This window comes from Tursiops truncatus, chromosome 15 (assembly GCF_011762595.2).
Source record: "Tursiops truncatus isolate mTurTru1 chromosome 15, mTurTru1.mat.Y, whole genome shotgun sequence".
Classification (NCBI taxonomy): Eukaryota; Metazoa; Chordata; class Mammalia; order Artiodactyla; family Delphinidae; genus Tursiops; species Tursiops truncatus.
Genome location: NC_047048.1, coordinates 59,341,330 through 59,355,048, shown reverse-complemented (window position 1 = coordinate 59,355,048; position 13,719 = coordinate 59,341,330). Strand labels below are relative to the sequence as shown.

The window sequence follows — 13,719 nt, the reverse complement described above, 5'->3', positions numbered from 1 at the left end:
CCAGAGCTCTTCTCCAACCCCCACCCTACCCTAGACCAGCCCCTCTCCCTCCTGAGCCCACTCCATCGCCCCCCACCGCTCCCCCGCTCCCCCCGGCAACCTCCCCCTTGGCCCCCCCTTCCCCCGCTTCCTCTCCCTCCGTCTCTCTCTCATCACCCCTCTCCTCGCCAGTCAGCTCACACACCCGCTCCCACCACCACGACTCCCAGGACCCAGACCTTATAGTTCATGTTCCCTTTTCCCTCCAAGATCTCTCTCAAATAGAAAAGCGACTAGGCTCCTTTTCTGCCGACTCTTCCCGCTACATCAAAGAATTTCGCTACCTCTCTCAAGCTTACGATCTAACCTGGCACGATATCTTTGTGGTTCTGTCCTCTACCTTAACCCCCGACGAAAGGGAAAGAATTCAAACTGCTGCCCGAAACCATGCAGATCAGGTTCACCTTACCGACAACTCCATGCCTGTCGGAGCGACTGCCGTACCTGACACCGATCCAGGCTGGACTTATCAGGACGGCCAGGATGGCCGTCGTAAACGCGACCTCATGATCCAATGCCTCCTGGCTGGCACGCAGGCTGCCGGTCATAAGGTGGTTAATTTTGAAAAACTAAAAGAGATAACCCAAGAACCTAACGAAAATCCAGCTATCTTTCTCAATCGCCTTACAGAGGCCTTAACTCTCTACACCCGGCTGGATCCCGACACCCCGGCAGGGGCAACGGTCCTAGCCACCCATTTTATCACCCAATCAGCCCCGGACATCCAAAAGAAATTAAAACGGGCAGAGGACGGCCCTCAAACCCCTATTCGAGATCTGGTAAAGATGGCCTTTAAAGTCTACAATGGCCGTGAGGATTTGGCAGAATCAGCCGACAGGCTCGGATGCACCAGAAGGTGGCCCTCCAGACCCAAGCCCTCGTGGACGCCCTGCGGCCGGCCATCTCCCATGGACAACATCCACGGAACCCGCCGAAGGCAACCCCACCAGGGGCCTGCTTCAAGTGTGGAAAAGAGGGGCACTGGGCTTGCCAATGTCCCAATCCCCGACCTCCTTCTAAGCCCTGTCCCAGCTGCGGGCTAACGGGCCACTGGAAGAGTGACTGCCCTACGACTGGCCCTCCCTCAGCGTCTCCACGCGGGGGGCAGGCCGTCCCAACGGCATTACCACTCGAACTGCTGGGATTGGCTGACGACTGACGGCGCCCGGACTCGAAGACCCCCATCACCCTCGCCGAGCCCAGGGTAACGCTACAGGTAGCGGGTAAGTCCATCTCATTTCTGGTGGACACGGGGCTACCTATTCGGTCCTGCCTACCTATTCCGGGCCAGTTTCTCCTTGCCAGATCTCAGTCATGGGTGTTGATGGCAAACCATCCTTCCCACTCCAGACCGGTCCACTCCCATGTCATATCGAAGGACTCCCTTTTACTCATTCCTTCTTAGTCATACCATCCTGCCCAGCTCCCTTGCTAGGCCGAGATGTCCTTTTCCACTTAGGGGCCTCCCTCCAACTGGTTAGACTTGACCCTAAGGTCCCCTCCTCCCAACTCCTGCTTCCTCTTCTCGGCCTGTCTCTAGAACCCTCCCCCTCCTATCCCCCTCTTCCAATCACACCGAACCCAATCAGTCCCCAAGTCTGGGATACTTCTAAGCCCATAATAGCAACACACCATTCCCCCGTCCTCATCCGCCTAAAGGACCCCTCCAAATTTCCATCAAGGCCCCAATTTCCCATCTCTGAGACTCACCTTAGGGGCCTACAACCTATTATCACCAGACTCCTAAACCAGGGACTCCTTATCCCCACTGACTCTCCCTGCAACACCCCCATCCTGCCTGTCCGCAAGGCCTCTGGGGATTGTCGCCTGGTCCAGGACCTCCGACTAATCAGTGAAGCCATAATTCCTCTCCACCCAGTAGTACCAAACCCATACACCTTGCTCTCCCATATCCCCCCATCCACAACCCACTTTACGGTTCTGGATCTCAAAGATGCCTTTTTCACTATCCCCCCTACATCCCGACTCCTATTTCCTCTTCGCCTTTACCTGGACGGATCTCCAGGTAAAGATCCTCATACTTCCAGTCAGCTCACCTGGACAGTTCTTCCCCAGGGATTCCGCAACAGTCCTCACCTCTTTGGTCAGGCGCTGGCACGGGACCTCACTTCCTGCTCCCTTACCCCCAGCACACTCCTTCAATATGTAGATGACCTCCTCCTTTGTAGCCCGTCTCTCAGCCTCTCAAGACAACACACTGCAGATCTCCTCAATTACCTTGGCTCTCGCGGTTATCGGGTCTCCCCAGCCAAGGCTCAGTTATCTGTAACTTCTTGTAACCTACCTGGGGCTCCACCTTACCCCTACCACAAAAGGTCTAACAGCCAAACGCACCCGGATTATCCGTGAACTCCAGCCTCCGGAAACAGTGGAACAAATTCTCTCCTTTTGGGGCCTTATAGGATTTTTCCGACACTGGATCCCTAACTTTGCTCTCCTCGCTAAACCCTTATATCTAGCCGCTAAAGAAACCCCTCAAGGACCCCTCACCTCTCCTTCCGCCGTTCGACAGGCCTTTCTCACCCTCCGTAACGCTCTGATATCTTCTCCTCCCCTTTCTCTGCCCAACCCAAACCGACCTTTTCACCTTTTTGTGGATGAACGGGCCGGAATAGCCACTGGACTCCTTGCCCAGCCTGTAGGGCCTTCCTACCGCCAAACAGCTAGACCCAACCATTTGGGGATGGCAACCATGCCTTCGGGCCCTAGCAGCAGCAGCCGAACTGACCAAACAAACACTCAAACTGACCCTGGCCCACCCACTAAGCGTGTTTTCCTCCCACCGGCTGGTCGACTTCCTAGGCCACAAGTCTCTCTCTCTCGGGTCCCTCTTGCATCTAGGAATTCCACCTGCTGTTCATCGAAAACAACTGCTATCTCCCTTGACCTTCCCCTGCCCCCCCGCCCCCCCCCCCCCCCCCCCCCCCCCCCGCCTAAACCCGGCCTCCCTCTTGCCCATTTCCGACACCGGGACCTCCCCTTCCCACTCCTGCCCCCAAATCGTAGAGGCCCTCAGCCCGCCGAGGGAGGGACTCTTTGATACTCCACTGTTAAACCCGGACCGCACCCTCTTCGTAGATGGCAGCTCAATACTCGGTCCTGACGGACGCCGACGGACAGCCTACGCTGTGGTAACTATCTCAACTATTATCGAGGCTAACAGCCTCCCAGAAGGAACGACCTCCCAAAAGGCTGAACTGATCGCACTTACACGAGCCCTTCACCTTTCCAAAGACCAAAGGGTTAACAGCTACACAGACTCTAAATATGCCTTTCTCATTGCACACAGCCACTCAGCACTACGGAGGGAACATGGATTTCTGACCACTAAGGGATCCCCAGTGGTCAACGCTTCCCTCACTGCAAAACTGGAGGCCCTCCAGCTTCCTAAAGAAGTAGCAATTATCCATTGCAGGGGTCATCAACTCCCATCCAACCCAATAGCACAAGGTAACTCGAAGGACGATTCCATGGCCCGAGAGCTTACAAAAGGGGATCCTCCAGCTCCACTTCTATTTTTCACCAGTCCTACCCAACCCACATATACCCCGCACGAGGAAGCTGCCTTACTCTCAAAAGGGGGACACAAAGACAACAAAGGATGGATTTTTATAGACAACAAAATTGCCCTACCTCTGGCCCAAGCAGCTGGCCTCCTATCAGACATCCATAAATCCTTACACATTGGTCCAGAAGCAATGTCCCGTTTTTTGGACCCCCTCTTTCATCTGCCAGGACTTAGAGAGGCCATCTCAAAGACTCACATGGCCTGCCAAACCTGCGCATCCGTCTCCCCACAAGGAGGCCTACGGCCCTGAATTCCTACACACCAGATGCGTGGACATTAGCCTGGTGAAGACTGGCAGATCGACTTTACCCATATGCCCCGCTGCAAACGCTTCCGATATCTGCTCACTCTCATTGACACCTTTTCAGGTTGGATCGAGGCCTATCCAACAACTCGAGAAACGGCAGACACGGTCGCCACCATCCTGCTTCAATACATCATCCCCCGATTTGGTCTGCCGGTCTCCATCCAGTCGGATAATGGACCCGCCTTTGTCTCTCAGGTGGTTCAACAGGTATCCGAGGCTCTCCAGATCACCTGGAAACTCCACATCCCCTACCACCCCCAATCATCCAGTAAGGTTGAATCCTCCAATGGGATCTTAAAAGACCACCTCACCAAACTGTCCCTTGAGGTCCATGTCTCATGGCCCGACCTGCTTCCTCTAGCCCTTACCCAAATCCGAGCCTCACCTCGGACTCCTACTGGCCTCAGTCCATTTGAACTACTTTACGGCCGCCCTTTCCTCCTTCACGACCTACCAACCCAGAGTCCACCCCTAGCCTCCTACCTTCCCTGCCTCTCCCTGCTTCGCCGTCTTCTCCGCGAATATGCTGACCGTCATCTACCGACAGTGGCTGTCTCTGAAACTTCCTCTCTCCCTCTACAACCTGGAGATAGTGTCCTCCTCAAGGACTTACACTCCCAATCCCTTAAGCCACGGCGGACAGGCCCTCATACAGTGGTCCTCACCACCCTCACGGCGGCCATAGTTCTAGGACACTCCTCCTGGTACCATGTCTCCCGTCTTAAAGTGGCCCCAATCTCAGAAAACTAGTCAACCCAACCGCTGGGTCCCACAAGGTTACGGCTTATCCACCGCCCTGCCTCTCCTCCTGCTACTTCTCCTGCCACCCAGGACTCATCAGACGTCCCTATGGCGCTTCTACATCCACGGGACATGGCAAGCTGACGGTCGAGCCCATGCCCAGGTCCTGGGGACAGGAGACTGCCAACCAGGCGGATGCCAGGCCATGGTGACCGTTAACTTTTCCTTCCCACATTTAATTTGGCAAGGTAATTGGCTAGGCCAGGAATCTCCCGTTGTCTCTTTCACCTACAACCAAACTAAAGACTGCTGTCACTGGTGGACAGACACATACGGGGGGTGCCCCTACCGCTCATGTAACATCCACGTGGCAAAATTAGGCATTACAGACTTACTCTGACAATCTTACCTAGTACCAACGATGGCAGGGGTAGCCTATCCCTTAACATCAAGGATCCCTGGGATACAAGGTAGGGACAAGGGGTACAAGGAAAAATTTACCGATGGGCAACTGATACTTATCCTGTAGGGTCTTTTAAGATTTTTCGCTCCTACATTAGCTTGATTCCCAAAGTTATCCAACAGTTGAGCAAACAAGCCACTGCCATCCAGGAAACAGAACAAGCCCTAAGACATCAACTACCCCACCCCGAACACAAAGAGGATCCTTTTTCTTGGTTGACCCTCATCCATCAAGCAGTACAGATACTCAACCACACAGGAATAGGTAACATCTCCGATTGCTTTCTATGTGCCTCGCTTGGCCGGCCACACTTGGCTGCTGTCCCACTCGACCAGCCCTTCAATTCTACTTCCTACACCTCCCAAAACCCACCTTTTTCCCCGTTAAAAGTCCCCATATTCCTTGATTCAAAAAAATCTCACCATCTGTTACGGCAGCCGCCCAAATCTAGCTGATACTGGGCTTCTTTGCAGTTCATCCCTCACGGTAAACACATCAATTGAAGCACCACCAGGCATGTTTTTGTGGTGCAATGGTTCCCTCACAAAAAAGGTCAATTCTTCTTCCCCCTTCTCATGTATCCCCGTTACTCTCATCCCACAACTCACACTGTATAGCCAAGTCGAATTTTCCTCGCTAATCACGCCGCCCTTTACCCGACGGAAAAGAGCTATCTTTCTTCCTCTGGTCGCAGGCATCTCTCTCGCCTCCTCCCTGGTCACTGCAGGCCTGGGGTGGGGGGGGCTGCGGGGAGCTCTGACACATAGTGTTTCGACATCCCGCGACTTAGAATATAAACTCCAGCTAGCCATTGAAGCCTCCGCCGCCTCCATCTCCTCTCTCCAGCGCCAAATCACCTCCATAGTCCGAGTCGCTCTCCAGAATCGACGAGCCCTGGATCTCCTGACGGCCGACAAAAGAGGTACCTGCCTCTTCCTACAGGAGAAATGCTGCTATTACATCAATGAAACAGGACTCATCGAAGACAACGTAAACGCCCTCCATCGCTTAAGAGAAGAACTCCAACGCAAACACCCAACAGTCCACCTCCCCAATTCCCGATTGGTGGCGATCCACCCTCTATACCTGGCTAACACCAATCTTAGGCCCCTTAATTCTCATCTGTATCTTGTTCATGCTTGCTCCCAGTTTTCTTAGGTTCCTTCGCAGGCACATGGAGGAAGTTTCTCGGGTGGCCACAAACCAAATGCTCCTCGGCCCTTACACCTTGCTTCCTACAGAACCCCCCACTGGTCTCCCTTAAGCCTCGGACCTCTGGTCGCCCAACTCCCCTTTTGACGCCCCCATTCAGCAGGAAGTAGCCAGAGATCAGAACGCCACCCCATTACACCAAAGATGTCGGGATGTAAGGCCAACTGGCCCGAGGCAGGGGAACGCAATCAGACTCACAGGTTGCATCAGCCCAGAGCTCCCACCCACCCAGTCCCAGGAACTGACCTGGTGATTTTCCACCCGGCCCAGCCTTCCCGCCTTTTGAGGGGCGGGACTAACGGTCCCAAGACTGATGCGACCGGCACCAGATATTGCCACGATACCCGAAGAGACCACCAAATAAGGACTACTCTGCGCCCTCACGGATTCACCACACCCCCTTTCCCTTCTTCCCCTATAAATTCTGCCCAAACCCTCGCCCGGGCGCGACTTCTCTGGCCCCCTTTCTCTCGGACCAGTGAACCTCGTCCGGGAGCGTACCCAAATAAAGCTTGTTTAAGCTCTCCTCCGTCTTTGGTGCCGTTCCTTACAGATATTAATATCCCTTTGTTATGGATGAGCAAATTGAGCTGTGAAAACTGAGGTCATTGGCCCCACGTGACAAAGCTGAGATTTGAAGCAGTCAGATTCAAACTAGGGTCTCCCTGAGTCCACAATCCTTTTCTTTCACTAAACCCAGAAAGATCACTGGAGCACCCTGAAACACAAGCAGCTATGGTAAAGAAAACAAGATGACAAAAGGTGGTATTAACCCCACCCCCTCAACTACCCAAATTTTATCAATGCTTCTGAAGCACCAGTTGAGACAGATGAGGTAGGAATAAGGATTGCGTCCAGTGCTAACTTTAGTTAGGGAATCTGTGTGAAGGCGTTTCTTGGAGAGTCTGATCCAAAGAGTCCTTTATCCAAAATGTCAGAGCAAAGAAGTAGAAGTATAAGCCACCTATGCGTGGAGGCTGCCTGTTAACTCTGCCACTTGGCCAAGTGATTTAACTCCCATCTCCAAGCCCCTGCCTCCTGTAAAATGGGTATAATTACAACATTGTTTTGGAAGATTCCATGTGATAAAGCTTGCAGTGTGCTTAGAACACTATCGAACACTTAAGCGCTCAATATAATTGTCATCATGAATATGATGGAGGTCTTCTTAAAAAATAATTCAGTATGACTTACTTGGAAATGTATCAAAAAATAAGGAGTGATGGATACAGGCGTAGTGTGATAAGGTATAGTAAAATTTTAATGAAAGATGAAATAGTTAAAATGTTCACTGCAAAATTCTTTCCACTTTTTGTATGTTTGAAAATGTCCATAATCCAACGTTGGAAAAATAATGCATTGTGATCTGCTCTGGGAGGAGGAAGGGCTAAGTTTTGTCTTTGTTTTTTTAATAGAAAAGGTACAAAAATGAAAACAAAATGGGCGAAATCTTCCTCAACTCTCTCCCGCCTTCGGGCTGTGGGCCGTTAGTAAAACTGCTTGAATGAAATCATCGAGGACCGCTTGCGAAATACCAAATCCTCGAGAGCGAGGCCCAAGGCTGCCAAAACCTCGCGAGGGACAGGGACGCGATCCAAGCTCCGCATCCCACTTCGGTGCCGAGGAGGTAGGGTTGGAGCGAGCACTAACGGAAACGCGGCCTGGCCGTTACCAGGGGGTTCCCGGCCCGCGGCCGCTGACCGCCGAGCGCCGCAAGTAAATACCTTAGCTGGGCGGGGGAGAGAAGCGTCGAATTTCAAAAAAAAAAAAAAAAAAAAAAAGCCCAACCCCCACAGCCCCGGGCGGGCGGGCGCGCGCCATGGGCGCCCTTTGGCTGCGGGAGTGAGTGGAGGATGCTGGGAAGGAGGTAAAATGGCCACCGGCGGCGGCGCGGAGGAGGAGAGGAAGCGGGGGCGGACGCAGCTCCTGTCTCTTGCGCGCCCGGCGGCCCGGGCCGAGGAGGCCGAGGGCGGCCGCGAGAAGATGGGCTGGGCCCAGGTGGTGAAGAACCTGGCCGAGAAGAAGGGCGAGTTCCGCGAGTCGCGGCCTCCGCGGCGGGAGGAGGAGGGCGGTAACGGCGCGCGCGGCGGGCTCAGCGTCCCCGCGGGCCTGGCGGCGCCAGGCCTCGGTGACTTTCCCCCGGCCGGCCGCGGGGACCCGAAGGGCCGCCGGAGAGACCCGGCCGGCGAGGCGACGGACGCCCGCAAGAAGAAGGGCGCAGCCGAGGCGGGCAGGAGGAAGAAGGCCGAAGTGGCGGCCATGGCGGCCCCGGCCAAGCCCGACGCGGCCGAAGACGCGGCCGAGCGGCCCCCACAGGACGAGCAGGCGACGCCGGCTGGCCCCGCGGCGGGCCCGGGCAAGGGCCGCTTCCTCGTGCGCATCTGTTTCCAGGGAGACGAGGGCGCCTGCCCAACCCGGGACTTCGTGGTGGGCGCGCTCATCCTGCGCTCCATCGGCATGGACCCGAGCGACATCTACGCGGTCATTCAGATCCCTGGCAGCCGGGAGTTCGACGTGAGCTTCCGCTCGGCGGAGAAGCTGGCCCTATTCTTACGCGTCTACGAGGAGAAGCGCGAGCAGGAGGACTGCTGGGAGAACTTTGTGGTGCTGGGGCGGAGCAAGTCCAGCTTGAAGACGCTCTTCATCCTCTTCCGGAACGAGACGGTGGACGTGGAGGACATCGTGACCTGGCTTAAGCGCCACTGCGATGTGTTGGCCGTGCCGGTGAAAGTGACCGACAGGTTTGGGATCTGGACCGGGGAGTACAAGTGCGAGATCGAGCTGCGCCAGGGGGAGGGCGGGGTCAGGCACCTGCCGGGGGCCTTCTTCCTGGGGGCCGAGAGGGGCTACAGCTGGTACAAGGGGCAGCCCAAGACGTGCTTTAAATGTGGTTCCCGGACCCACATGAGTGGCAGCTGCACACAGGACAGGTGCTTCAGGTGCGGGGAGGAGGGGCACCTGAGCCCTTACTGCCGGAAGGGCATCGTGTGTAACCTCTGTGGCAAACGAGGACACGCCTTTGCCCAGTGTCCCAAAGCGGTTCACAATTCTGTGGCAGCTCAACTAACCGGCGTGGCCGGGCACTGAACACCCGCCTGCCTGCCAGGGTGAACACAGAGCCAGCTTACCCCTCTTAAGTGCCAAAACTTTTTTTTAAACCATTTTTTATCGTTTTTGAAGGAGATCTTCTTAAAACTACAAGAGACATCTCACTTTGCCTTCCTAAACTGAGTTTACTCCATTTCAGCCTTTCCTGAATTTGGTGACTCTGTCATCAGTAACGACTACCGACCGAGAACTGTAGTGTGCAGATATGTCTCCCCTCCCTTGTTTAAAATTTATTTTCATTTTTGTATTTGGAGATTTTTTTTCTGGTACTTTTTACTCCCCACCCCTTGTCTTCTCCCCGGATTTTCATTCTTCGGCTGCCTTGCTCATCTTTGTGCCCCAGTGCTAGGTAGGGGCCCAGCACATGGTCGGCACTCCATCAATGTTTGTTGAATTGAGAACATTGTTGACCCTGGCTTCTGTCAGGGTGTCTATCTTTCGCAGCTCATCCCGTCCCCTTTTAATTTGCTGCTTCTAATCTATGTGGTCTGAGAATTTGTGAAACCAGTGTTGTTAGAAGTGTATGTAACCTGAGTCAATAGGCTCTGAATGGTGGCCAAGGGCCTCTCTTATGGCATTAAAATGCATGGACTTTGTGACAGCGCTTTCAGTGGCTCAGAAACCATTCTTCACAGAATCATGGAATCTAGAATTTTCCTGCTGGAAAAGACCTAAAAATTGGTCTAGACCAATCCACTGGTTTTCCAACAGATGAAACAAGACCAGAGAGGTTAAATGACTGGATCAAAGTCACATAGCTGTCTGGTGCCAGAGCTAGCCTAGAGTAGAGTTCCCTGACCCCAAGCCCGGTGCTCATTCCACTACCTCTCACACCTCACAACATTTTCCTCAACACTTGAGGGCCCAGAAAGTCTGCTCTTTCCAGAATAATGAGCCCAGGGGAATGCTAAGAAATCATCTGGGGAAGGAAGCAGAAGATTTGGCAGGAGCTTCAGAATACTTGGGAGATACGGAAGGGACAAAGGAACATAATCCAGGGTGTACTCATTGCCCCCTGGGGTACCATATCTGGATTAAAGTGGCCCTGCTCCTTTGTGGCCTTCCCCTTCCCCGTTCATTGCGATCAGTGAGAAATAGAGGTGCTCCTGAGTAAAGAAAGGTTTACATTTGCATCTTAGCCTCAATAGCTAGCGTCTCCAGAGAAGCAGCCGACTAGAGCTCATCTGCACCCTCCGGACTCTCAGGAGAAAAACAGAATTCCAATGAGCTGTTAACTCTAAAATGTACTTGGGAAATAGGCCAAGCTGGAGGGCATTGGGTCTACTAAGTGTTATCAATTTAAAGTAGAAAAGACAGTTCACTGCTTTTCTTTTAGTTTTTGTCTTTCCTTTATGTTTTGCTATTTTCTTGTGGCTTAGAATGTAAAATCGATTGTTTAAAGTTTTGTTCTGAATAAATATTTATCTTTTGTATTGCTAACACTGCTGCACTATTTCCTTTCAAAATGTTAGATGCATAGGTTCACAGACCCTAGTTCAACCGAGGCTTCCCACACACCATTTGTTTACTCTGCATATACATTTCCAGCCCGCAGGCAACACTTAACACCTACTATGTTTTCCCAGGCCCTTGGGAATTGTTACCTAAACCTTTGCATCAAAATCACTTAGCATACTGTTAAAACTAAAGTGTTAAGTCCTAACTCAGTTCCCAGCAATAGGAATCACTGGAGTGAGTGAACTATTTTTAGTAAGCACCCCAAGCAACTCTGATGGGCAGCCAGGTTTGAGACCACAGTTCTGAATGGTACTAACATGACTGAGAGGGACTGCCCTCAGGAGATTACAAACCAGTGGGAAAAACTGAGGTAGGATGTCAGTTTCATCATCTTAACAGTTATTGGAAGTGCACTGAATTGGATACAAAGTGTTCATGGGCTTTAGAAAAAATGCCATCTCTTCCAACTATAAGGGAGGAAGAGAGAAAGGGTCCAGGAAATTTCCCATAGAGCTGACTCACTCCTCCAAGCTAGCCCTGGAGACTCCAGACACAACCCTCTGAGGGATTTTCTAGCCCTGAGATGATAAGATGATCTGATCCTAAGAATTAATGTTCCCAGTATATTGATTCTCTGACTCAGTGATTTGAGGGTATTTCCAGAGCTGATCTGGTACAGTTGAGGCCTGGTTGGCTCTTCAGAATCCTGCCTTTCAGAGCCAGCTCAGCCTTTCTCCTTCCTGTCTCCCAAGGCAAACACAGTCTTCCCTCCTCCTTCCTTCCCTCCCTCCCTCTGTCCTCTCTCTCCCCCTCCTCTGCCACGGGTTTCCCTCCCGCACTGTGCTGGAGGCCTGACGTGGGGGGAAAAAGCCTGTATTCATCATAGTCCCCTCCCCCTTCCTCCTAGCAGGCACTGTGCCAAGGAGCCTCCTTGGAAGGAATCTTCCCTCTCTCTGCCCCTCCCCCCCAACTCTACTGGAGAGAGCAGAGGAAGAAACTGTTTCCCTGCCCTTCCCCTCCCCGCCCCCCTATCCGCTTCAGGGCCTCCAGCCTGGCAGTCTGGGGACTGAGCCACGGGCTGGAGCAGAACAAACCTCCCCCAGCTTCCTCTCCTGATCTAGCAGCCCCCAAATTACAATCCCTCACTGTTCATGGGCTCCTGGGAAGTGTGTGGAGATCCCCAGCCTGAGGCTGGCTGACTAGCTGACATTCATTCGTTCAGCTTACAACAATACTGAAGGCCATTAAGAGCCAGACCCGACAAAAGGCACTCTGCATACGCCCGTGAATAAGACTGTGCACTTGCAGAGGGAGCTACAGATAAGTAATAAGGAAGCAATTTTTAAAATAATATTAAGTATTTTTTAATGTTCTAGAAAAGAGTATAGAATTGTCTCAAATGCAGTTCTACTAGAAGAGATGATGTCTCGACTGAAACCTGCAAAATGAAGGAGTCAAGTGAAGAAGGAGAAGATATTCAAGCAACAGAAGCAGCCTGTGCAAAGACCTGGAGACTAGAGCACAGGGTGTGTTCAGGCTGGCTGGAGAGTCACAGGAAGATGTGGTTGGGAAAAGGCCAAGAGGAAGTGACAGGGTTTGTCAGTGTATTAAGAGGCTTGATTTTGTCCTAACACCCTCCACTCTGGCCGCCTTCATTCCATTCATTTAACACTCTAACATTCGTATGTTAAGCACCAACTCTTTCAAGGCAACGAATTGCAGCAAAATAGTCAAGCACTTTGGGGCTGGAATTCTAGAGTCACACAAATATATAATCTGTAATAATGCATTGAAAGAAACATACAGAGTGACATGTTTAATAAGGAAAACTGATCTGTTCTTGGGGGGGTCAGGGATAACTTCCCAGACAAAATGTTTGAACTGAGATCAAAAGATTATATAAGAAGTTAATTGAAAGGTGGGGGTGGGGGTTAAGTGGTGGTAAGGGTATGAGCCTAGGTTTGCGTAAGGATAACAAGTATAACAACCCTATAGTGGGAGGAGGCACAGTGGATTCTAGAAACCAAATGAACGCCAGTGTTTAGAAACAAACCACTCTAGGTATTGAGGAAAGTGATGGGCTCTAGGCTGGATATTAGGAATGATTCCTAGAACACCATGGAACTGACCTACCAGGGGAGCTACTACCTCTTTCACAGTCAGAAAGGAGCCAGGAGGCCATCACTGGAAAGGCCGAGTTTGAGAACACGCTGTGGAAGCTGCCACTCAAGGACAGGATGCCACTGCCAATGCTACTGCTAGAACAGTGGAATGTCAAGCCCTTGAAGCCAGAGATCATACACTAGAGTCTCCACAACCTTACTTAAAAGCAAAATCAGCCAATATTGTTTGACTTCTGCCTACTACCACCTTCCAAACCTCATGTAAGTGTACCTAATTGCTGGAGCCCTAGCTGCAAGGGAGTCAGGAAATGCTTTTGCTTTCCAGCATGAGTAGCACAGAAAGCACACTAACAGTGGGAATGGGAGCTGTCTGCCGACCATCCACATCTGGCACAGCCAGTGTGGCTACAATGCAGAGAGGGGGAGGGAGATGATGGTACGAAATAAGACTGGAGATCTCTTGGGGAGGTCTGGTCAGCCATGTTTAGAATTTGAGTCTAAGAATGATGAGGCGCCATTGAAAAATTTTTGAGCAAGGAAGTGACATGATCACGGTTATATTTTTAAAAGACCATTCAGGATACTTTGTAGAGAATGGGTCAGAGAGAAACCCAGGTGTAGAGAAGTCCAGTTTACCAAGGTGACAGATTGAGGGTACCTTGGACCTGGATGATGCAGA

General features: G+C 52.2%; 1 protein-coding gene across 1 annotated transcript; it reads left to right on the top strand.

Moving 5' to 3' along the window:
• Positions 1-7,710: 7,710 nt before the first annotated feature.
• ZCCHC3 (zinc finger CCHC-type containing 3) lies at positions 7,711-10,899 on the top strand. The gene has a single exon (XM_004325214.4). The coding sequence runs from the start codon at positions 8,224-8,226 to the stop codon at positions 9,436-9,438; it is 1,215 nt and encodes a 404-aa protein (XP_004325262.1). The 5' UTR covers positions 7,711-8,223; the 3' UTR covers positions 9,439-10,899.
• Positions 10,900-13,719: the final 2,820 nt, after the last annotated feature.